The 25,188-nt window shown below is 44.4% G+C and overlaps 1 protein-coding gene across 3 annotated transcripts in view; it reads right to left on the bottom strand.

Annotated features, from left to right (window-relative positions):
• Positions 1-1,982: 1,982 nt before the first annotated feature.
• The window catches only part of ttyh3a (tweety family member 3a), a 58,132-nt gene continuing 34,926 nt past the window's right edge, over positions 1,983-25,188 (bottom strand). The window contains exons 6-14 of one of the 3 annotated variants that reach the window (XM_021624923.3): positions 23,977-24,049; positions 23,279-23,354; positions 16,607-16,662; positions 15,372-15,464; positions 14,426-14,518; positions 12,341-12,477; positions 10,072-10,248; positions 9,380-9,458; positions 1,983-5,589 (exon numbers count right to left, since the gene is read on the bottom strand). In XM_021624923.3, the coding sequence (XP_021480598.1) occupies positions 5,431-5,589; positions 9,380-9,458; positions 10,072-10,248; positions 12,341-12,477; positions 14,426-14,518; positions 15,372-15,464; positions 16,607-16,662; positions 23,279-23,354; positions 23,977-24,049 (943 nt within the window). In that variant the 3' untranslated portion in view covers positions 1,983-5,430. Of the gene's footprint in view, positions 5,590-8,797; positions 8,923-9,379; positions 9,459-10,071; positions 10,249-12,340; positions 12,478-12,582; positions 12,634-14,425; positions 14,519-15,371; positions 15,465-16,606; positions 16,663-23,278; positions 23,355-23,976; positions 24,050-25,188 lie in introns of those variants that run through there. The other 2 variants (XM_090193308.1, XM_090193307.1) reach the window with 2 other exon arrangements.

Below are 25,188 nucleotides of genomic sequence, written 5' to 3' on the forward strand. Positions count from 1 at the left end.
GAATAAAAGGTTAGGGAGTGGGTAACAAAGTAGCTCCAGCGATCCCTCATTCCCCCCTCCTGGTGTGTGTGGGATGTGAGTAACACAGACACCCCCCCCCAGGATACAGCTGCCCCTCTCTTTTGAGTCCAGCCACAAAGGAGGGACAAGCAACACGCCTTGTCTCCTTGACTCCCAGGCCCTCCCATGACTCCAACTACAATGTGCCTGGTAGGACGTCCCTCCAGTCAAAGATGCCCAGAGACCTGCATTCACTGCTCTCTGCCTGGCTCAGTCCCACAGGACACTACTGTACATTGTGTTAAAAAAGGGGGGCTCAGAATACACTGAGACATCCTCTAGAATTAGACTTTTCTAATTCTCGCTAAAAGGGATGACAATTTAGAGAGGCATCTACACTAATAGGCTTCTTCCGTCTGGTCTGTCATGCAGCTGCTCTGAGTCCTAGAGAGATAGCTGAGGTTAGAATCCTCCAGAGGAGAGATAGCTGGGGTTAGAATCCTCCAGAGGAGAGAGAGCTGTGCTAGTGTAGGAGCATCTGGCTGTGCGCCCAGGCCCGACTCAGGAAGTGTCTGCTGGGGGTCAGAGGGCCCTGGCACCATCGCGCCCCGCTCCGCTATTCAGCCCTCCACCTCAATGCATTAGCAATGCATTCCTCCAATCCAACAATGGGGAGTAATTCAATTTCCTCAAGAGTAAGACTGTGTGAAATTTCATTAGCGCGCTCCTTCTCGCTGAATACATTTCCGGTGCATTTGTGAAAAACTTGGCTGCCTCTTCAGGAGAAACAAGACTATTTAAACACCGTTCTGCTTAGTTTCTTTACTTCTCAGTCAAACTGAAACTTTGAGAAGCAGGGAAGGAAGGAGGTAGATGTGATTGCTGCATATTCAGACAAGAATTAGAAAAAGTCATTTAAAAAAATTATCGAATATCGTAAGCATCATTAACCATTTACATGTAAGACCAAATAATATCATCTGATAGGCATCGTTGTCTCCATGCATACTTAATGTACATCCTAAAGGGTTACCAAAAAGTTCACATCTGGTGTGAGATACTAAATGGACCTTCCAAACTGATGACAGTACAGTGAGTGGCCAGAAGGAACGGACAGCTGCTGAGTTCATCTACTTCTCCAGCTGTTCACTTATCATCATCCTACGACCCAGGAAGAAGTGTTGACCAGTTCTCTTTGTTCATACTATGTTGGAAGAACACATGACAAAACCGATTTGATTTAAAAGGATTTGTTGGACATTTGTCATGTTTGTGAAATTCATGTATCGTAAAGTCTGAGTTCCTAACATTACATTTGGTTGTAAAATGGGATGAACAAAATACTAGGATTAAAGTACTTTGGCTTATGATCTTTCAGGATCGAGGGACCATTCACTCATCCATCCCCGTTCCCATCCCTCCAACCCCCCTTAGACTAGACAGGACGCCAGTCTTGGAGAGACAGCAGCTGCCTGACGTTCTGCCCTACAGGAAGGAGACAATGCTGGATGTCTGTCCTGTTTGTGACACTGGCCTCTCGCCTGCCGTCGGCCCAGTGAGGTTACACAGACAACACAGCCTTTCTCCTCCAGTCCTATAGCCTTTCAATCTGCACACTATAGAGAACAATAGCACATCCCAGAAATACACTTGAGCCATATTACTGCCTGAAACAAAGCCTGATGTGTTGAATATCAAAATACTTGTACATCCATCACCTCAGGGTACTATATAGCACAGATATATTTACTGAGACACTGTGTAGTACTGCTGCTACCTAGTGCTAGTCACAATGTCAGCCAAGTGGAGCAAACAATCTGTTATCTTTGTTCACCATTGATTGTCTACATTATTTTACAGTGGACGCCTATGTGCAGCTAAGTTAAAATCAAACTCTCGTATAAATCATGCATTTCTGTCCATTTGAAAACAGTTATGATCAACATTGTCTATTCCTTACATGTAAAGACAAGTCAGGGTTCAACAGTTAAGGTTGGTTTAATTTCAAAACACAGTTCAAGCTCAATAAATCCACAGGTTCAACATGTACAATATTTTAGTAATTGCTTTAAAATAATATGAAAACAAATGAGTAAATCTACAGGGAAATGTTATCAAAACAAAGCAATGAAAGACTAATTATATCGTATTCACATTAAAGAAACAAACATTTTCTGCCTCCTACACATCGTAATATATGCAATGAACACTAAAAAGAATCAATGGTAAATTACTTTTTTTTTTGTATGAAGCAAAAAGAGATTTCATCACAATGACAAAGGAAATGTCAACTTCACCAGCTCATTTAGCAAACATGTTTTAAAGGGATATTGTCAATTAAGGCCCGTTATCTACTTCTCCAGAGTCAGGTGAACTCGTGGATACCATTTTTATGTCTCTGCGTGCAGTTTGAAGGAAGTTGCTAACTAGCGTCAGCGCATTTGCTAGTAGATACCACACACTTCCACTCATTCAGCTATCGCTAGTTAGCATTGGCTCGCAGATCTACCTCATACTGGATGCAGAGACGGTGGTCTATTAGACCATCAGACGCTGGGGAAGTAGAGGGCTTAATAGCCAAAATCCTGAAGTATCCCTTTAAAGTCTGTACATTGGTCTAGCATTACAATATTAACAAAGAGAATATGACTACTCTAAAACGGTAAAAATGCATCCTTACTATAATAAATGGTCTTTCACACAGAGAATAAAAGAACAAGACATTTTCAGTTCAAAATGTAGGGCTCATTTTCTTAATTTGGTTGCTCAGGCAACCACAGTGCTGTGAACTGTACAAACAGGCCTACGTGAGACATTTAAAAAGATCCTTGTAAAGGTAAGGTGTTGTGTTTGGTTATTGGCACAGTCTGAAGAAAGAACCACACCTCTCATATTGATTACAATGCAGAACGAAGGGGCGCCAAGAGAAGCGTCAGTAGCAACAACGTACAACAATATTTCACTCTACGTTTGAAGGGGCACCATGCTTTAGGAGTCCACAGAGAAGTAGGATGCTCTTGCTGAAAAGGTAAATAGTACAAATTAACCCGTGTCACTACAGCATTTCTTCAATTTACCCATTGTGAAACAACTCCTGCAGTTTCATTTTTTCTCTCCAAAATAGTTATTTACGCCAAAACACATCTTTGTGACAATGAAATGCTGGCGCATTAGGATGTCCAGTTGTCTTGGCTGTTGTAACATGCATAATTGTACACTAGAATACATGTATTCTACCCCTCTTTAGAAGAAATGCATACTAATTCATGTACAGCCTCCAGACACTGGATGTAACATGATGTTACAGTCTGTGACTATATCCATAGGGTTCAGCAGAGGAGAACTGTGCGAGGCGGTCAGAGATCTGTTGGGAGGACAGGAGACTGGCAAGCAAACACACCGACCACTGTACGCAGAGGAACACCAACACCAGCACAAGATACCTGGCTAACAGAAGAGCACTGCAAATGATCTTTTAAACGAGTCTTATAATGGTGGAGGAAAACTCCTCTTTTGTTTGGTCTCTCAGCAACCTGGAACCAGTCCTCATATCTGTCTGTTGAAAAAAAAGCTTGTGCTTCCATTAGTTTCATAAGGTTTCCTTTCCTCGTCTGAATAGTCTTCCGTTTGAGAACAAAACCTTACCATAGAAGTGTGAACATTTTGTAATGAGAATTACAGTTCTGATAACAGTGGTCTGTGGTATTGATGAGAGGACAGCGGGTCCCACCGTTCACAGCTCTTCGTCTTTAGTGAGCTTCATCCGTCTTTTCAGTTCACACCATCCAAGAGCAGACGCTGGAATCGAAACAGCAAAACTCTCCAGTTCAAAATCCATGTAGCTTCAGTCATTTTCCAGGAATAGTGGCATACTGTATCACTCCAATGAAAAACCTCCCTCTGGGGGAGGGGGGGGGGGGGGAGACAACAGCCACAAACATGCAGGTCAGGACTAATGTAAGAGTTAAGAGATCCCAGTCTTTTCCAGTCATAGACCTACTACTATAAGACATGGTGAAATAAGATAACTGGTCCCACTCACAGTCCGTTTGTACAGACAAATGCAATAACAAGCTGATGGCTACGTAGATGAGTAATCAGTAGTCTCTCAGCTTGTTAGACAGTAGTAATGATATGTCAATGTGATCTCGTCAGACACAAGGATTGAGAGACCGGACAATACAACTGATGTTAATGCCCTTTCCTCGATCCGCCGTTCTACTGGTCGTGTTGCAAGTCCTCCAGATAACAGGATTACATGAGGAACTGAGATGTTTCACTATAATGAAGAACACTCACACAGAATGCTTGAGAAACACTGGTGTTTGTCGTTCAGACATATCAGGGCCATAGTATTGTTGAGGTACATCCAACCTTTGGAGGAACCGTGCATGGATCCCAACTTGCCATGACAGAGGCCTAGTTCTGTAAAAGGGTGTGAGGGAACAGCAGTTTCTAGGCCTTTCCACAGCTCTCTGTGTAAGGCATTGCTCAACATCTCCTCCAGCAATGAGAGAGAGAGTACAGTACATAGCAACATATTGAACAAAATCACTATCAATAGTTATCAGTGCTAGATATTCCCATAACTGTCTCAGTCCTCACCAAAGCAATGGCAGTTTAGTTTCATTATCTAGTCAGGTGTTCTCTCCTTCACAGCACCATAACCAGTGGTTTTTGCAGTGGTTAACATGGAGACCATTTGATTGTGGATATCTCCTTCATACAATATCAAATACAGGGAGACCCCAAAAGTGGCAGACAAATAAGACCAAAATATGTTGTTTGAGCAACATATCCTCATAAAGACATTATCACTCCGTTCAAGATGATATTTGGTGGACTGAGCAGAGGAGGAGGAAAAGGAGCAGAGATCGTTTATGAAGAGCTGGAGGCCAGTTGCCTCATTAGTCTGTATTGTCCCTGGGCCACGAGGATGGCCCAGCACTGAGGCGAGGCGGTGGTAGCAGGGGAACAAGGGCCACCAACTCAGTCAGTCCACTAACAGCCCATGGAACAGATGACAGCGATCCCACGATGCTGGAAATAACCTCCCACTGGCCCTCACCCTGCACTGGCTAGCTGCTCCGCTGTGGCCCAGCTCAGACTGGCCATCTGGAAACATCATGAAAGGGCCTACGGAAAACATTGTAATGACGACAGAACTATTTACATGATGCGTCTGCCTCGCGTTCCTTTCTTTGCTCTGCCATCAAGCACACTTCAAAAGACATATTTGGCTCAGATGTTTGAAGTTGTTGCTGGGGGAGAGGGCTAGTAAGAGTGAAGAGGAAAGGAGATTGAGACTGTAGCCTGGATGAGGATGGCGATGACGTCACAGAGATGTTGAGGGGCATTGGAGAAGAAGTTCCAGAGGCTAGGTGGTTCCAGACTGGTGTGTCTGTTGGTGGGTCACGCCCCTGGTGTTGTCTAGAGCTGCGCCGCTGGGTGATGTGGTGGGCGGTGTGGAGTGTGCTGTCGTGAGTGGTGTGCAGAGTCGTGTTCTTGGTGCTGTGGAGGAACGGGGGTGGAGGTACTGGGACCCGGTCCGCTGTTGGCCAGGTACTTGGCCCTCATGCTGGAGGTGTACTGTTGAGAGAAAGAGAAAAGTAAGGCGTAACAAATCAGCATGGGATTACCCGTGTATTCACAGATAAAACATTTTCATCCAATAAAGAACTGTAAAAAATGGAAAAGTCATGAAAGGGCCTCCGGAAAACATTGTAATGAACACCGTAGTCTTTACATGTTGCCTCTGCCTCAGGGGTGTATATTTGATATGTTCTATGTTTGAAAGTGCAGGTATTTTCCCTGACATCAAAAAGCATGACTAATGTAACAAGCTGAGAACAACAGGTCACCTTAACAAATCAATAGAGAGGGTTTGGTTTTGAGGGCTGGAGAATGAACAAGCTCCACACATCACAACACCAACAGAGAAAACATTCAGGGTCCCCCATTCTGACGCTGCAAAACAAATGCATGTGGGATACAGCACTGGGGTTTTGCCTTGGGGGAATGTCACCCTGGGAGTCATTTGGCCAGCCTATTGTGAACACCTAGGATCAGCAGTATGTTCCCAATATCTCAGATTCCCCTACCCTCAGATATGGCTCTGAACAGTCTGTGTGTGAGATCAGAAATGTAACTGCCTGGTGCATAAAATCAAGCTTCAGTCTGCATGTTGGTTGGAAATGGAAAGAATGAACTGCATGCTCAGTCTGTGATGTAAACCTGAAATATAGATCATTTTGTCCCTTAACTGCTTTACCTGTATACCATTTGGAATTCAACCACAGAGATAGTCTGTAGTGAAGCCTATCTCTATCTGCAGTATCTACCTGCAGTATCTACAGTATCTACCTACTGTAACTACAGTATCTACCTACAGTATCTATCTACAGTAACTACAGTATCTACCTACAGTAACTACAGTATCTACCAATAGTATCTACCTGCAGTATCTACAGTATCTACCTACAGTATCTACCTACAGTAACTACAGTATCTACCAATAGTATCTACCTGCAGTATCGACCTACAGTATCTCCCTACAGTAACTACAGTATCTCCCTACAGTAACTACAGTATCTCCCTACAGTATCTCCCTACAGTATCTCCCTACAGTAACTACAGTATCTCCCTACAGTATCTCCCTACAGTATCTACCTGCAGTATCTACCTGCAGTATCTACCAATAGTATCTACCTGCAGTAACTACAGTATCTACCTACAGTATCTACCTACAGTATCTACAGTATCTACCTACAGTATCTACAGTATCTACCTACAGTAACTACAGTACCTACCTACAGTAACTACAGTATCTACCTACAGTAACTACAGTATCTACCTACAGTAACTACAGTATTTACCAATAGTATCTACCTGCAGTAACTACAGTATCTACCTACATTATTTAACTACAGTATCTACCTACAGTATCTACAGTATCTACCTACAGTATCTACAGTATCTCCCTATAGTATCTACAGTATCTAACTACAATATCTCCCTACAGTATCTACAGTATCTACCTACAGTATCTACAGTATCTACCAATAGTATCTACCTACAGTATCTACAGTATATACCTACAGTATCTCCCTATAGTATCTACAGTATCTAACTACAGTATCTACCTACAGTATCTCCCTACAGTATCTACAGTATCTAACTACAGTATCTACCTACAGTATCTACCTACAGTAACTACAGTATCTACCTACAGTATCTACCTACAGTATGTACAGTATCTACCTACAGTATCTACAGTATCTACCTACAGTATCTCCCTACAGTATCTACAGTATATCCCTACAGTATCTACAGTATCTACCTACAGTATCTACCTACAGTATGTACAGTATCTACCTACAGTATCTACAGTGCTTGCAGTATCTGCCCGCGGTATCTGCCCGCGGTATCTACTTGCGGTATCTGCCCGCGGTATCTACTTGCGGTTCTATCTGCAGTATCAACAGTATTTACCTATAGTTTGTTTTAATGACTCCAACCTAAGTGTATGTAAAATTCCGACTTCAACTGTAGATACGATCGATAGATACAGTATATATTTATCTATCGTATCTACCGTATCTATTGTATCCATCTACTGTATCCATCTATCGTATCTACCGACCGTATCCATTGCATCTACCATATCAACAATATATATCCATCCATCCATTTATCCAGTGTATATATAGTATGTATCTACATGGGAAAGTAAGGGCTTATCATACTGTACTTAGACATAATAAACCACACTAGAATTGGGTTGTCACATCGGTGTACATTACAATGTATTTATTGCAAAGGAAGGAGCAGACACAAAACCAGGTGCACTTGCAGTACATACTCTGTGAAAGGATGTGACAGGTTTACAGAACAAACAGGACTTATTCCACTTGCCTATAACCCCTTTAGAATATACATGCCATTCAGCTTTTATCCAAAGCGACTTGCAGTCATGTGTGCACCCAGGATCATCAGCGTTGCCAGAGCCATGCTCGGCCAACTGGATAGAACCAGACGTTATATCCTGCACACGGTTGTACTGAAAAGTGGCCTTGCCAGATCAACGTGACTTTCAATGGGAGTCTCTTAGACGTAGAGGTAAAGTGAAGTGGAGATCATCCCACTCCACACTCAGGAGCCATTTGACCCTTTATAGTGTACATCTATGAGCTCTGAAGGCCAGGAGAGAGACGGAGACATAGGTGGAACAACCTGACAGTAGCAGAAAGATGTTCTGGCTCACAGAATAAGTCAAGACTTCCAAAATGAACCAGTACAAGTCCTGGACCAGGGGAATCTCCTGGCAACAAAATGGATAAAGTTGTTCTCTTCTACAGTAATTAACTTGTTCATTTTTCAAAACCGTCAAACCCTAAAAAAGTCCACTCAGATGTCATTCAGTGTCCACTCCATTCCAGACCCTCCCTGGTTCCGGTGGAAAGTGGAATGCAACAGTCTGAAGGGCTCGGCAGACTGCAACGCAGTTACGTGAATGTCCTTTTCTGTTGGATGTAGGATTAAATGTTCCTGAAAGAAAGGCCATGGTGGGCCTGAAGACAGGACAAGAACGTGATGTGTACCACCTAAAACAGCTGCAGTACTGGGGGATAGGAAGGCATGCTGCCCAAGGCCACAGTCAGGGGACACGCGTTAGGTGAGGGGTCACACTAGCAAGACACAGTAGGGCAGTGGGGTGGCAGGTAACTCTGGATAAGGCGTGGGTGGTTGGGGTGGGAGACTTGGTTTGGAGGGGAACACAGGCCAGTAAGTGAAGGTGGGGGGGGGCATTGTCTGTACCTGTTAGCATAGCGGAGGAGGTTACCAAAACGATCTCTCACTCGCCGAGGGCTTTAACTGCCAGCTGTTGCGGCTGTAACTGTCCATGTCGGCAGTCAAATACAACTGTGTGGGTTTGCAGGAAAGAAAACAACAGCGACAAGACAGTATAGAGAAGATACACAGCGCAGAGTCTAGGCCCAAGCAGACACACGGACACCAAGGAGGGGCTCAGCCTCCAGGACAGGAGGGCGACCGGCCAGGGACCACTGACGGAGGGATTCAGGTTGACTTACAACACACAACCTGTGAAGACTGGTAACTAGGATCGTCATGTTGACTCTAGCCCTTACTGTGAGCCAAACTCACTTGAATATGTCAAAATAAGAGGCAAAAACAATGCACTTACTACACTGAGCCATCATTTCCAAAACCAGACCCCGTTGGCAGACTGTTTACTTTAAAAAAAGATCTTTCATTATCATCATCATCATTATCGTGTCCTACACAACGGCTGCCAAATGACCCAGTCAGTGGAGGTGTTCTGCCAATCAGTGTATAACGTAGACATTGGGACACTTACCGAGGGAGGAGGGGACTCTCTCTCTATCAGTGGGGTGTTCTCACACCGCGGGTTCTGGAAGGCATTGGCATTCTGGGTCCTGTGTAACAGAACAAACACACACTTCCAAGGTTAAACACAGGCGGAGATGGAACTACAGCTGCAGAACCTGCGCGCACACACACGCGCACAGAAACAGGTGCAAACACGTACATGACTTACTGACCCTCAAAATATACTTTCCATGCCACAGAAGCATGTACACCCACATATACAAATAGTTCATGATACCATTTACACCCCTACAGGCACCACAGACACAGAATCCCACAGTACATCCCAGGCTGTACTGTGCTGTACAATCCACCAAAACCAGAAGTACCAACAAATCCCCTCCCCCAGCCCCCGTCCTAAGAGGTCCATTCATAAGGCTGTTGGCCTTGGGTTTCAAAGGGCCACAGCTGGAGAGCAACAGCTGCATCGCTCGTGGCCGCCAGAATGTGACCCTCTATGGGAGAGCAGAGCACCGCTCCTATCGTTCTCTGTGCTAGCACAGCCCTGGGTCACATGATATCTCACATTCCTCAATCCTCACCAGCACAGCCTGCTTTGAACCTTTCAACACTGAGAAAGTGGAGGGGAAGTGCACCCACTGTTCCCCAGTGATTCTCTTTGAGACGAGTGTTCCACGGGACTGGTGTTACTGTACTCACATGTACTCTGTGACGGGGGCGTTGCTGACGGTGTGGGCTGCAGCAGGGATGCTGGTCTCGCTGCCGTAGCTGCTGCCACAGCTGTACAGGCTGGGCATGTGGACGCGGTACAGGTTGTCATGGTTCTGCAGTCTGCCTCCGTGGGCCATGGACTCCTCCTCGCTGTCCGCCTCGTTCCTATAGAGACAGAGAAATAGAGAGAGACACTGCTGAGTCACAGGTCCACCAGGACACATACGACCAGGGTTGGAGTCAATTCCGTTTCAATTCAGGAAGAAAACAGAAATTACAATTCGACTTCCACACTTTCTCATAGAAAATCATTGAGGAAAAGGCAACAGAAAACATGTCATACCCTAAGAAGGATGCAGCGCCCCCTGCTTGGACCAAATCAGATATTACATGTGACTAACACATATCAGTTAATTACTATAGCTCCTGCCTTGGGCAAATCAGTGTCATTTTGTAAATGTCGGATCTCTATGGAAAGACGCACCATTCACCCAAGTTTAGTCAAAATCGGGCCAGCGTTGTCTGAGGTATTGCGTGTGACAAACGTACAAGGACACATCCACAGTCCCATTCTCAATTTCATCATGGGGGACAAAAATTGGAATGACAGTTATTTCCAAACTGAAATGGAATTGACTACAACCCTGCAGAGTGACAAAACGGCCACAAGAGGGAGCCCCTCTCCCACTGATAGGGAGAGCAGCAGCGGCACAATAACAGGCACATTCACAGTCACGTTTTGCATTCATCCACAGCCACGTTTCTATTCAATTCACTTCACTGCCCAAGGGGAGACGAAAGAAGTCTTCTCTTTGAAAAAGGGATAGCAGCAAATCCCCACTGAGCTTAAGGAATAAAATCACGCTCCACTAAGATAGAAATGTATTCAGTTTCCACACGAATATTACAGATTGATCTGCTACAATACAGATTGGTTCACTTCGCCATTTCTGTTCAAACATGAGCTGTGATCGTGACTACCGCAAGGGCACCACTGAAAGCCCACATTGTCACACTTTCAAAAAAACGAAAGACATTTCCCCCTGTAGCACAACGGTCAAGATATAAAACATGGACAACAAAAGAAGACAAAAACAGCCCTTGTGGCGCTGCAGTGAATAGCGCTGATGATGATGACATGGTCATGGTGACTTGTCTCCCTCTAGTGTTCAACACACCACCCACAGCGTTCTCCTCCACACAGCTAATTAATGACATCATCCCATTCAGGGCAGCACGCATTCACCCATACAGAACATTACGAAGACAGAGTATATACTGGGGGGGGCCGTAACTAATTTCCAACATTGCCGTGTTCATATATAAAACACATCAATGGGATGGCTTATGGCATTAAAAGCAGTAAAGCTTAATGTTGGGTTATTAAGAACTACATGCATCATTACAACAATGAGCTATTACTCAAACAACTATATGTCATTTAGAAGATGCATTCCTATATAAAAAAAAAAAACTTCGCTGTGTAACAGGAACAGCGAGCTGAGATAAAACTGTAGAACATAACATATCCACCAGTATCCTCAGAACTCTGCTAATTACATAGTGGAGTTAAACTGGAGACGTGGCTTAGGACAGCTAACTCTCATCTCTCTTACAAGGCATTATGATTCATCCTATCCATCTGCTGCTGATAGGGGCACCCAGCGGAGGGAAATCAGATGGATTTCATAAAGTACAACGTCAACCTCCAAAATTACACCACTCCATGCAATGGTTGCAATAGATTTAGGCAAAGCTTTGCACGATTAGGGAGAGGGGGATAACAGGAAGTGATATTTGGGGAAGCAGCTGGGCCCTCCTGGCCAGGTCCCATGGAACACGCTGCCAGTGTTCTACACACTAGCAACGGAAGACTAAAATCAGCTAACACATTTAGTCAGGGGTTTAGAAACTCTTCAGGAAAAAAAATTATTAAATTCTATAATAGTATTGTCTCTGTCTGTCTACAGGCAAATCATTATCATTTGAGTCATTTCCGTGTAATGTAAAATGGGCCTCCGAGGCTACAGTCCACGATTCAGGCAAAAGCTCTATTAACTAATGTATGAGTTCTATTGGAAGCAATTCTAAATGGTTTCTCAAACCCTGAAATACCTAAAACATTGTTAATTTTCTGAACCATTTTGCTCATAGACATGGAGCACTAACATAGAAACAGAAATAGCATTGAGGTCCAATTGGAGGGACTGTATGTGGTACTGGAGGATAGTAGTGTGTATGGGAGAAGGATTCTGACCTCTTGTTGTTCCAGGTGTGAGGTAGGCTGCAGACGATGGAGCTGAACATGAGAGCCGTGACGAAGGAGAAGAACACCAGGTAGATCAGGCCCTCCAGTCCATCATAACACAACCCTGTTATACCCTGGACATAGTCCTGGAACACAACACAGTTAATAACACAACCCTGTTATACCCTGGACATAGTCCTGGAACACAACACAGTTAATAACACAACCCTGTTATACCCTGGACATAGTCCTGGAACACAACACAGTTAATAACACAACCCTGTTATACCCTGGACATAGTCCTGGAACACAACACAGTTAATGACATTAGATCATTAGTAGATGTCATCCATCCATCCATCCATCCATCCATCCATCCATCCATGTACAGTAGGCCTGTACGACAGGACATTGATGCAATTGTGCAAGAGCAAATGTGAAGTTTTGCAATGCCTGGACACAATACCACTAACATGGTCACAGATCTGTCTGCACATAGTATACTCCACTGTCTAGTAGGGCGTTACTTAGGTGCCAATACGATATGTATTGGGAACCTCACAATTGTAATCTGTACTGCGATTCGATACTGTGACTTTATTGCGAGGCGATCATTCAAAAACATTGCTGCTGCAGAGGGACAAGACAGAGCCATGAGAAAACAAGTTAGCAGTCATGGAAATAGAAAACAAATAGTGGAGTTTTGGTTCAGGTACAGACAACTAGCGCACAGATAATACTGCGATACTGTCAAAACTATGCGCTATCTTTTCAAAAATAATACCCCGATATGTAACTGCATGGATCTTTCCTCCCATCACCACTGTCTGGTTCGTTGCCATGTCATATACATGTATCTATGACAACTAGTGCACAGGATAGAGGTTCACATCACGTCATAGAGACACAACTAACCTACCAAACAGATGCTACATTTTGCCTGTCTGCTACACAGGGTTACTGTACACAGCGCCCTATCTGACACACATACTGGGGGGAGGGAGGTTAGACATGACTATTTAATGATACATGGCATGGAGGAGTGAGAAAGCAGGCCAAGACGGTGCTGCTTCAGAGCCAAGCAAAGTACAGTCATTATCGAGAGGAAGTAGCTCGACGACATGCGCAATACCCGGGAGTGCTATTCAACATGACCAAAGCAGAGTAAGTTGGGAATAATATTGTCCAGCTTTTAAAGAAAACATTTCATGACGACCGCTTCTGCTTCCTGCATTTGCACTGAGAGACGTCTTGGTTGTTCCCTCTAGGTACAGCATGTTTACATGTGATGTAGAGGCAGGCGCGTTACACCATCCTCCTGGGTCACGCTCAGCACAATGTTCAGAAAGAAATATACGATGCAGAACAAACATCTCTCTCTGTAGAAGAACAAACCACGTCAGCTCTATTCACGTCATGACATTCTATCTGCTACTGAAAGTGGCCCTGGTTTCGGCTGAATGTGAGCTCCTGGGCTACTGCTTGATTGGCTCAGGTTCTCCTGCCCTCCGCTGTGAGGGCTGTGAGTGGTGGGGATGAGAGTGGGAGTGACAGTAGGAACAGTGAGACCCAGGCAGGGTTCTGACAGTGTGACAGTGGGCACCGGCCACATAGGGGTTAACAGAGGAGGACGTGAAGAGCAGTCAGGTAGGGCTGCTACTACAGATCAGAGAGATATGCAGCTCAGCCCAGGGCGGCGGATGCACTGCAGGCAGAGAGGAGCAGGTCTGAATACAGGGTTGAACCAAGAGCAGTGGAGCAGAGTTGCGCTCAGCTAAGCGGAGCACAGACGCACGTGCACAGGAGTGTGAACTGTGAACATGGTCCTCTCCATCACACAGGCAGAGGGAAAGCCAATTGCGGGTCACACAACGACTCACTGGACCGTTTAGACACAGCTTGCAAACACATCTGCCAACATCATCGGACTGGACATGCACCGAATGTACCGTACATACTAACAACCACATCCCAGAGAGGGATACGTACACATGTAGACCGTGACCACGCAACACAGAGACCATACGACATCCCCTGTGGAGTAAGGATGTTAGCCATGGTCCCCCTGGTGTGCCAGGCAGGAAGGCAGCTCACCATGTGCAGGCTTCGGCAGTCCACCAGGGCAGTGAGCTGATGCAGGCCGATCTCTGTGGTGTTCAGCACCCCCTGGATCTGTTCTAGATTCCCCTGCAAGACACAAACACACAAACACTTTAAAAACAGGGCCAGGTCTACATTTAACACAGCAAATTAGGCCAGACCACTGTCTCAGTGAGCGTGTGTGTGTGTGTGAGAGAGATACTGGCAGTACTTAATTTTTCGTGTCCTACTTACACTAGTAAAGAAGATTGGTATGACGTCAACAAAAGTAGAGAGTCGGGCGAAACTTTGAGAAAACTCCCAAAACAGAGTCAGCAACCCTGACGCCTCGTGCAGACAGACTCCAGGATTTTAATGGTGCACACCACATTCCATTGAAATGAAGGTACTTCCTCCCAAACCTCAAATTTAGGCTATACCGCCGTCTGTCTGCACGTCCGGATTCTCCTATGGGCTGTAACGGCCGGCAGAGAACAGCGTCTGTCCAGAGGTCTATTTTAAATGACTAATTGTGACATGAGGGCTGATGAGTGTTGATGAGGGCTGATGAGGGCTGATGAGTGTTCCCGTGTTCCCGTGAACTCAGCATTTTCTCTCTTCACTGTCCCACTGAAGTATGCTCTGTGCACACAGTGGAAAGAGAAGCGCTGGACAATACAACACAGGGCTGTACAGAGGAGGTCAGTGAAAGTAACAGGAGCATAACGCAAAGGTGACGTGGCAGCAGACTTTTGTGGCCAGGTGCACTCGTCTCCTCTCTCTCTGCCTCTTGGTCCACTGGTTCCATTCAGTGGACCGTGCAACCCGTAGAATTGCTACAATAGTACAGCCGGTGTGTCCAGACCAGGGGGAAGGCAGGGTGTGTTTAGCATCAGTACTCTGGCAGGTGGCGTTCACAGCAGGAAGTAAAGTGACGGATGTCAGGAGTCAGGACGCTCACCTTAGTTTGGGGGTACTCTCTGGTGGCCGAGCGGAGCAGCTCAGACACGTCGTCCTGCATCTCCACTAAGGCTTTGTGGCTCCCGGACAACTTCTACAACACAAGAGGGGAAACACGACCGCCTGTATCAGACATGGCACTGAGTACTGCGCTACTTGTTCAATGTCTTCGTGACAAACCTCCTGACCCTAACACAGAATATATATATATATATATTTTTTAAACCATGCTAGCGAACTCTAGTCCTTTCTGATGGTCAAATATGTCCCTTTACACTCAACCCAATGTCGGCACATTGACACCTGGTACCTGTGAGATATATTACATATATATCAACCCTTTTTCTTAACAGATGTTGCTGTGATAGCTAGCCTGGGCTTGTGCTGTACTGAGAAGAGGGGGAACAAATACTACAGTCCATTAAAAGCACGTCACGGATAGGGTGTTATGGTAGGGTCTTCAAATCACATTAATACACTGGCAATGGCCTTAGTGGTCGTTTCACAGTTCTACATTTACACCTCCGGGGAAAAGCTGACATTTGGCCTAAAAGATGAAAGGCACAGGGAGTGTGCACTCTGTTCTGTCTTACCCAGCAAGACCACTCCTCTCTAGGTGGACTGGTACAGAGTGTACGTCACAATGTGCTTTTTGTGACCCAAAAACAGTCTCGCAGCCTTGACCCGTATTCTTTGAACAAAAAGCTTTTCTGGGAGATATGTTTTGTCAGTAAACATCTACTGTACATCAATGTTTTGCGACACCTTAATTAGTCAATTAAAAGCTACAAAGTCTAAGTGAAAAGACGATATTGTCCCTCTGAAGTAGCTGTGGTTGACTAGTCTTACTCCTCTTAATAAGACTCAGGTTCTTGCCAACAGGCAGAACGTGTTCTAACGACGTAATTTCCACCAACTTCACCCGCTGGGTTAAAGCTGCTGCTTTTAAGGCCGAGGCGTTGGTGTGAAATGTTCATCTGAGACGGAAGCCCACAGATGAATCTATAAAGGCCGCATATGTTCATCATCATCGCTGTTCAGCCTCAACAGATCAGATAAATTATAACCTGCATCAAAGTTACACGTTAGCCTGATTCACGCATATACTGTACACTGAAAAAGATATGAATACTAAACATGTTAGAAAACCAACACATCCCTGCTGCCTGTGAGGCCTATATCAAAGCGCTTTGCTAAAATATGATGGCCAGTAAAAGTCTGTTTGAAGTAGCCTACCTGTTGGAATGGGTTGGTTTGGCCCACGCTGCATGTCATGTAGTACTGCAAAATGTCTGTGGAAAAACACACACAACAGGCCTGGATCAGATGATGTGAGCAGTACCGCAGACAACCTCAGTCTAGTTAGTTCTAGCAGGGTCACTGTACTACTAGAAGGTGAATTGCATTACCACATTCTCACAGAGGACATCATGTTTTCTCCAACCATTTCCCCTGTGAAAGCAGGTCCTCTCATTCACCACCATGGTGACTTACTGGATGGTATTTCTATTCCCTGACCTTGATATCCCATAGCCTTTATATGCCACTGCCTGAAGCAGTGCCCAGCCTACTGAATGTCAGCTGGGAACTCCATAACCTACAGTGATGTGGTATCATCTCAGGTCAGCTTCCCCAGAGACAGAGAGAGACAGACTAAGGATATTTTTGGGGTTGCTTTTCTGAAGAGGGTGAATAATGATCTTTGGGAGGGCCTGCAGAGTAATCAATGGCTGCCGATTAGCTGGGGGCTTGTGAGGAGAGGAGACTGGGGGCTTGTGAGGAGGGGAGACTGGGGGCTTGTGAGGAGGGGAGACTGGGGTTGTGTCTCTAATTGGCACCCTACCTTACACCCTGGTCAATAGTAGTGCGTTATATAGGGAATAGGGTGCCATTTGGGACAGAACCTGGGTCGATGGGGACAGTTCAGAGCTCCGTAAACAATGCTAATGGGTTAGCTAGCAGCACGCTCAGGCACACTGTACCAGTAGGATTAACAGTATCCTGCTTTAGGGAACTCAATCTGGGACGGTGTGAGAAAGAGACATGTATTCTCACCCACACTGTGTGGGCCACACACTCATGCAATTTAATAAATAATGATATTTGGGAGTTCGTGACTCAAACATAGCGCAGGTTTGAATCAGAGTGGCTCTACTTCTGGTCCCCAGTATTAATCATAGAGAATATCACCAGCACCACCAACATAACACATGGCATCCTATTTCTGATGTGACACTGGTCTGTGACGTTCACTGATTACCACACAGTCAAATGGGTTCCGGATATACCGCACCGCACCCACGCACAGACACACACAGAGTGGTAGAGAGAAGAGCAAGTCTGCTCTGGTTATGGATGGGCCAGTTCACATCTGCTGTAGCTCCTCTAAACTGAGCTCCCACCCTGTGAGTCTCATAAACAGTGGAATTATGGCACTGACAAGGGAAATTAACTGCTCATTCAATGATATCCTTGGATGGCCATATACAACAGGCTGAATAGAAGACCTCTCATTTACTGCTTGTAATAGTGTTTAAAGCAGCCAGTCAGAGACGACAGACTCATAACTTATCTTTGTGGAAGATTCAATAATTCGGTTCAGGATTTTACTACCACAATGGCAGAGTGATGTAAAAGAGAAACAATGGCCGAAACATTAAGCAGAAAGCGGGAGAATAGAACGTTTTTTCTGTTGGGGCTAGGACAGGGCAGTAAAGATAGACATATTACAGCCAGCGAGGAACAACAGATAAGATGAAGAATGGAACCAGAGCTGTTGAAATTATTCCCAGAGACCTCAGTGCTGCCGAGTGAGGTACAGTGGGGAGAACAAGTATTTGATACACTGCCGATTTTGCAGGTTTTCCTACTTACAAAGCATGTAGAGGTCTGTAATTTGTATCATAGGTACACTTCAACTGTGAGAGACGGAATCGAAAACAAAAATCCAGAAAATCACATTGTATGATTTTTAAGTAATAAATTTGCATTTTATTGCATGACATAAGTATTTGATCACCTACAAACCAGTAAGAATTCCAGCTCTCACAGACCTGTTAGTTTTTTTTAAAGAAGCCCTCCTGTTCTACACTCATTACCTGTATTAACTGCACCTGTTTGAACTTGTTACCTGTATAAAAGCCACCTGTCCACACACTAAATCAAACAGACTCCAACCTCTCCACAATGGCCAAGACCAGAGAGCTGTGTAAGGACATCAGGGATAAAATTGTAGACATGCACAAGGCTGGGATGGGCTACAGGACAATAGGCAAGCAGCTTGGTGAGAAGGCAACAACTGTTGGTGCAATTATTAGAAAATGGAACAAGTTCAAAATGACGGTCAATCACCCTCGGTCTGGGGCTCCATGCAAGATCTCACCTCGTGGGGCATCAATGATCATAAGGAAGGTGAGGGATCAGCCCAGAACTACACGGCAGGACCTGGTCAATAACCTGAGAGCTTGGGATCACAGTCTCAAAGAAAACCATTAGTAACACACTACGCCGTCATGGATTAAAATCCTGCAGCGCACGCAAGTTCCCCTGCTCAAGCCAGCGCATGTCCAGGCCCGCCTGAAGTTTGCCAATGACCACCTCGATTATCCAGAGGAGGAATGGGAGAAGGTCATGTGGTCTGATGAGACAATAATAGAGCTTTGTTGTCTAAACTCCACTCGCTGTGTTTGGAGGAAGAAGAAGGATGAGTACAACCCCAAGAACACCACCCCAACCGTGAAGCATAGAGGTGGAAACATCATTCTTTGAGGATGCTTTTCTGCAAAGGGGACAGGACGACTGCACCGTATTGAGGGGAGGATGATGGGGCCATGTATCGCGAGATCTTGGCCAACAACCTCCTTCCCTCAGTAAGAGCATTGAAGATGGGTTGTGGTTGGGTCTTCCAGCATGACAACGACCCGAAACACACAGCCAGAGCAACTAAGGAGTGGCTCCGTAAGAAGCATCTCAAGGTCCTGGAGTGGCCTAGCCAGTCTCCAGACCTGAACCCAATAGAAAATCTTTGGAGGGAGCTGAAAGTCCGTATTGCCCAGTGACAGCCCCGAAACCTGAAGGATCTGGAGAAGGTCTGTATGGAGGAGTGGGCCAAAATCCCTGCTGCAGTGTGTGCAAACCTGGTCAAGAACTACAGGAAACGTATGATCTCTGTAATTGCAAACAAAGGTTTCTGTACCAAATATTAAGTTCTGCTTTTCTGATGTATCAAATACTTATGTCATGCAATAAAATGCAAATTAAAAATCATACAATGTGATTTTATGAATTTTTGTTTTAGATTCCGTCTCTCACAGTTGAAGTGTACCTATGATAAAAAATGACAGACCTCTACATGCTTTGTAAGTAGGAAAACCTGCAAAATCGGCAGGGTATCAAATACTTGTTCTCCCCACTGTATAGCCTGTAGCGTCCGTTTACCAGGGCAAAATAAACAGGAAATCGTGTGCAGCAATAAAACCAACGGCTTGTCCAGGGCGGCCACTTCTCCTGATGCCGAGTGACAGGTATGAAATAAGGATAGAACGGAATAAAGGTCATGAAAAGGGTGACCTTTTCAAAGGCTTCCTTTTGCAAATTGAGAACAACAACCTTGGGGGTGGAAGGCAAGGTCATTCTTAGGGGTCACAAACATGTACTGGACACCATGTTGAAGAGAAAGAGACTCTCGCAGAGTCATATCACCAATAGCGTACCAATTTAAAATCAAGTCTTGCAATGCCACAATTGTTCAGCTCGCTTTGAAGTCTAAAACCACCTTACATTCGTTTGCAATCATTTCCAGTTCTGCTTTTAAGCACACAGGCATGTTAACACGCAGGAAAAACAGAACACAGTAACACCCCTGAATGCCTGAGTCCAGCCTCAAGGCAGTGGGTGAAGATACTGTACTGAACAGAGATGAGGTGATGCACATACAGTTGAAGTCGGAAGTTTACATACACCTTAGCCAAATACATTTAAACTCAGTTCATGACAATTCCTGACATTTAATCCTAGTAAAAATTCCCTGTCTTAGGTCAGTTAGGATCACCACTTTATTTTAATAATGTGAAATGTCAGAATAATAGTAGAGAGAATGATTTATTTCAGCTTTTATTTCTTTCATCACATTCCCAGTGGGTCAGAAGTTTACATATACTCAATTAGTATTTGGTACCATTGCCTTTAAATTGTTTAACTTGGGTCAAATGTTTTGGGTAGCCTTCCACAAGCTTCCCACAATAAGTTGGGTGAATTTTGGCCCATTCCTCCTGACGGTGCTGGTGTAACTGAGTCAGGTTTTGTCGGGCTTTGTGACGGCCACTCCAATAGCTTGACTCTGTTGTCCTTAAGCCATTTTGAAAGTATGCTTGGGGTCATTGTCCATTTGGAAGACCCATTTGCAACCAAGCTTTAACATCCTGACTGATGTCTTGAGATATGATGACTTCAATATATCCACATAATTTTCCTACCTCATGATGCCATCTATTTTGTGAAGTGCACCAGACCCTCCTGTAACAAAGCACCCCCACAACATGATGCTGCCACCCCCTGTGCTTCACGGTTGGGATGGTGTTCTTCAGCTTGCAAGCCTCCCCCTTCTTCCTTCAAACATAACGAGGGTCATTATGGCCAAACAGTTCTATTTTTGTTTCATCAGACCAGAGGACATTTCTCCAAAAAGTACGAGCTTGGTCCCCATGTGCAGTTGCAAACCGTAGTCTGGCTTTTTCATGGCGGTTTTGGAGGAGTGGCTTCTTCCTTGCTGAGCGGCCTTTCAGGTTATGTCGATATAGGACTCGTTTTTACTGTGGATATATATACTTTTTTACCTGTTTCCTCCAGCATCTTCACATGGTCCTTTGCTGTTCATCTGAGATTGATTTGCACTTTTCGCTCCAAAGTACGTTCATGTCTAGGAGACAGAACGCGTCTCCTTCCTGAGCAGTATGACGGCTGTGTGGTTCCATGGTGTTTAGACTTGCATAATATTGTTTGCACAGATGAACGTGGTACCTTCAGGCATTTGGAAATTACTCCCAAGGATGAACCAGACTTGTGGAGGTCTACAATTTATTTTCTGAAGTCTTGGCTGATTTCTCTGGATTTCCCATGATGTCAAGCAAAGAGGCACTGAGTTTGAAGGTTGGTCTTGAAATACATCCACAGGTACACCCCCAATTGACTCAAATGATGTCAATTAGCCTATCAGAAGCTTCTAAAGCCATGACATTCTTTTCTGCAATTTTTCAAGCTGTTTAAAGGCACAGTCAACTTACTGTATGCAAACATCTGACCCACTGGAATTGTGATACAGTGAATTTATAAGTTAAATAATCTGTCTGTAAACAATTGTTGGAAAAATGTCATGCACAAAGTAGATGTCCTAACAGACTTGCCAAAACTATATTTTGTTAACAAGACATTTGTGGAGTGGTTGAAAATCAAGTTTTAATGACTCCCGACCTAAGTGTATGTAAACTTCCGACTTCAATTGTAGGTCTTAACAACCGTTCGACTAGCTAGGATCTACAGTTAATGTAGGCTTTCCTTACCGGAGCGCCTCCTCTAGTATTCCTATGGAGAGTAGACAGAGAGGCATTCACAATGACAGGGTAGAGAGCTCTATTCTCTCCAGCAATGACTTGACAATGGAGAGGGAAAGCTGGAGTGGTGATTTAGAAAAAGGATGACACTAACTGGGGTCTATTGATGGGGGAAAAATATTGTTAAATCGATAGTTACATATTGTGTTATTTTTGACGATATATCGTATCGTTTTGACAATATTGCAATAATAGTATTTTTACTTCATAGCTTATTTTGTGAAATACAGAGCCAATTTGTTTTCAGCACTTTTATTTCCATGACTGATCAAAACTTGTTTTCTCGTGGCTCCCTTGTGAGATTTGTGAGAATCGGAAGGCACCTAAGTATCGTGATTATATCGTCCCTGGCAATTCCCAGCCCAACTGGTGACTGTGTCAAATGATGCAGTACTTTCAACTGTAGTAGGAACAAACACACCCACCCACTCTGCCTGCTTCACCATAACCACTCTCCTCACCCCCCTTCTCCACTGGTCTTATCTCAGTCACACACACACACACACACTACTTCACACACCCCTGGCTCCATCTCTCTCCTCATCATGGGACCAGTTTGGCCAATTACGCCACAGGTCGCATTAGACACTTAAAATTCAGCGCAGCCTGTCACCCCTGGCTTGTCTGCCCGGCCACAGATGCTCTGGGGGTAATTTATTGAATCCTATTACATGTTTGAGGAGGTAGCTCATGCACCCCAGCCCAGGTCCATAAATCTGAAAGCAATACATTTCACCGCTGGCCAGAGAAAAGAAAAAGGTTTATCTCTCTCCCCAGGGTGGGATGGGGAATTGATTGAGCATCAAAGTGATTGGGCTTGTCTGGCACATATTAAAGTGCTTTTGGCATTTGTGTCGTTGCTCTGTCATTATTTCTGCATCATATCCCAGCGTGCATGCTACTGAAGAGAATGAATCCAATCATTTGTCAGAGCTATCAAAAACATCCTCCAGATGAGTACCCGACGACAAAAGAAACTCATTTTATCAAATAAACAAACAAACAGCATTTCCCCCTACAACGATTTTCTACAACTGTTGTAGTGTTCTGTCAAGTTGAAGAGAGAACGCAATTCATAGTCAGCAGACGGTTCTCCTCCAAAACAAACAGGATATGAAAGCTTACGTGACTGAGAAATCGAACAAAAACCTGCCTTTCGGCGTTCTTGCACAAAACAACTTAAAAGTAGAGTTAGATGTGAATCTCACAGAGAGCAGTGTCTGGATTTCACTTTATGATCGATCTCTCAATAAACGTGACAAATCTAAGACACTGACGATTCCTCTTAATGAATCTTCACCTTTATTGAGCACTCCATACTGTTCGGTCATTTGGGTGACGAACATGTCTGGAGCAACGCAGAAGTCACTGGAGGTCTGCAGAGAGGGAGTAAAACACAGTCACACGCTGGGAAAAAAGTCAGAAAGCATAACAGGACATTTCCCAACAACACAGTAGATAGAATAGACTGCAGACTAAACATAATAATGTTTAGTCTGCAGGATAAATCAGTCTCACTAGAGGATTCCATCAGGAGATAATAAAGATCACATGCATCATCGTGTCACGGAAGGAAGACGAGGCAGGGGGGGGGGGGGGGTCATCTATGAATCATACGCAGGGGAGGGAATTATCCATTTGAAATGGTGTGGGAGGGGGATTTGCATAAAGACAGATCCCACTGGGTCCTAAATATTTGATAAAGAGATGCTGCGCACAATGAACGGCACACTGTACCAGCTATAAATTGTAGTAGCTAGTCTGCCTTGCAATTGTCCCTAGATAAACTTGGCAAGTGTTAACAACCCTAACTTCATGAATCATACTGATAATAGTACCTCATGCCAAACATTCTATTTTGTTCAGTGTCAGCTGGCCCACTGCAGTGATTCAGGTAACAGGTTGTACAGGTTCTAACTCCCACACTACTTGGACTGAGCTCTGGGTTCCAAGCCTCAACATAGAGATATAGAGCCATGTTCCCATGGAGACACTCACGGCAGACACAGCCAACTCCAGACCCAGGGAGGCCCAGCTAATAACCAGAGCCAGGATGCCCAGAAGACACACACTGCGGAAGGAGAGAGAGAGAGAGTGAGGACAGAGGTTAGAACAGGACTGTCACCCAGAAGAAATATCAGCCCGCACAGAGACGCAAGAGATTGAACTTCACTCAAGTTTACTATAGATTCACCCCGTTAGTTTACACTAGCAACGTTTTAGGGCAGACCCCATTTAGTAGACTGGTTGATTGTTTGGTCGACCGAGATTTCTTTTGATTTATCATCATTGTTTACAAGACATCTGTCTGATTGGCACCTGTCTGAGTGGACTAATCCATTGTGGAGGCTGTGTGGATGGCACAGTCCATCACTAAGAAGTGCTACTGAAATTGTATATGGTTATACTACATAACAACAAAGGTGCAACACTAATAAAAATAATATTACTTTATAACAAATTACCTTTCTCCTGAGTTGGATAGAGGTTGCTGTCCGTGGTTCTGAAATATCAGTACGCTATTGAATTGGTGCTTTTCCTAAACCATGTTGCTATGTGCATAATAGCAAAGTAAAGCAACATATGTGGGAGGCAGCAGCAGAGTTTGGAGACGAGAAAACAGCCCTTGCCTTAATTGTCTAAGAAAAGTGAGGAGAGAGGAAACGCCATCTTAATTAGGTCTGTAATCAATAGCCCTAAATGTTATATGGGATCGGCTTTATAAATCATCCATATATATCTACAGAAATAAGACAGATCCTGCTTCTGTTGCCTGTTTGAGTGTTTGCTTAATAGCCTACTGATTCCGTGAGCACCAAGCCTCACGCAACCACAACAAGTCGGATAAACAATTTCACAAATTGGGCTGTTTTTAATCTACGCTATACTGTAATAAAGTCTTTACATATTTTTTTTGTTAGAACAGCCTCTGGTATTATTTATCATTTATTAGTGTTTACACGGTTCCAAATTGTCCGAAAAATTATATTTACAATAATAATAATAATGAAAAAATAATAATAACAACCCTCCCTTTTCTTGATCTCATTGTTATTATTACTAGTACGATCCTCATTATAAAAATAATAATAAGTAATGTCATTATCATTAGTAGGCTTAGTATGGCAGTATTGTATAACCACCATCGAGCTGTTGGCCTAAGAGCGCCTCCTGTTTGGTCTTAATACCGTAACTCACCGAGGACTAGAT

Source organism: Oncorhynchus mykiss, chromosome 12 (genome assembly GCF_057628025.1).
Source record: "Oncorhynchus mykiss isolate SJ-2025 chromosome 12, ASM5762802v1, whole genome shotgun sequence".
Taxonomy (NCBI): domain Eukaryota; kingdom Metazoa; phylum Chordata; class Actinopteri; order Salmoniformes; family Salmonidae; genus Oncorhynchus; species Oncorhynchus mykiss.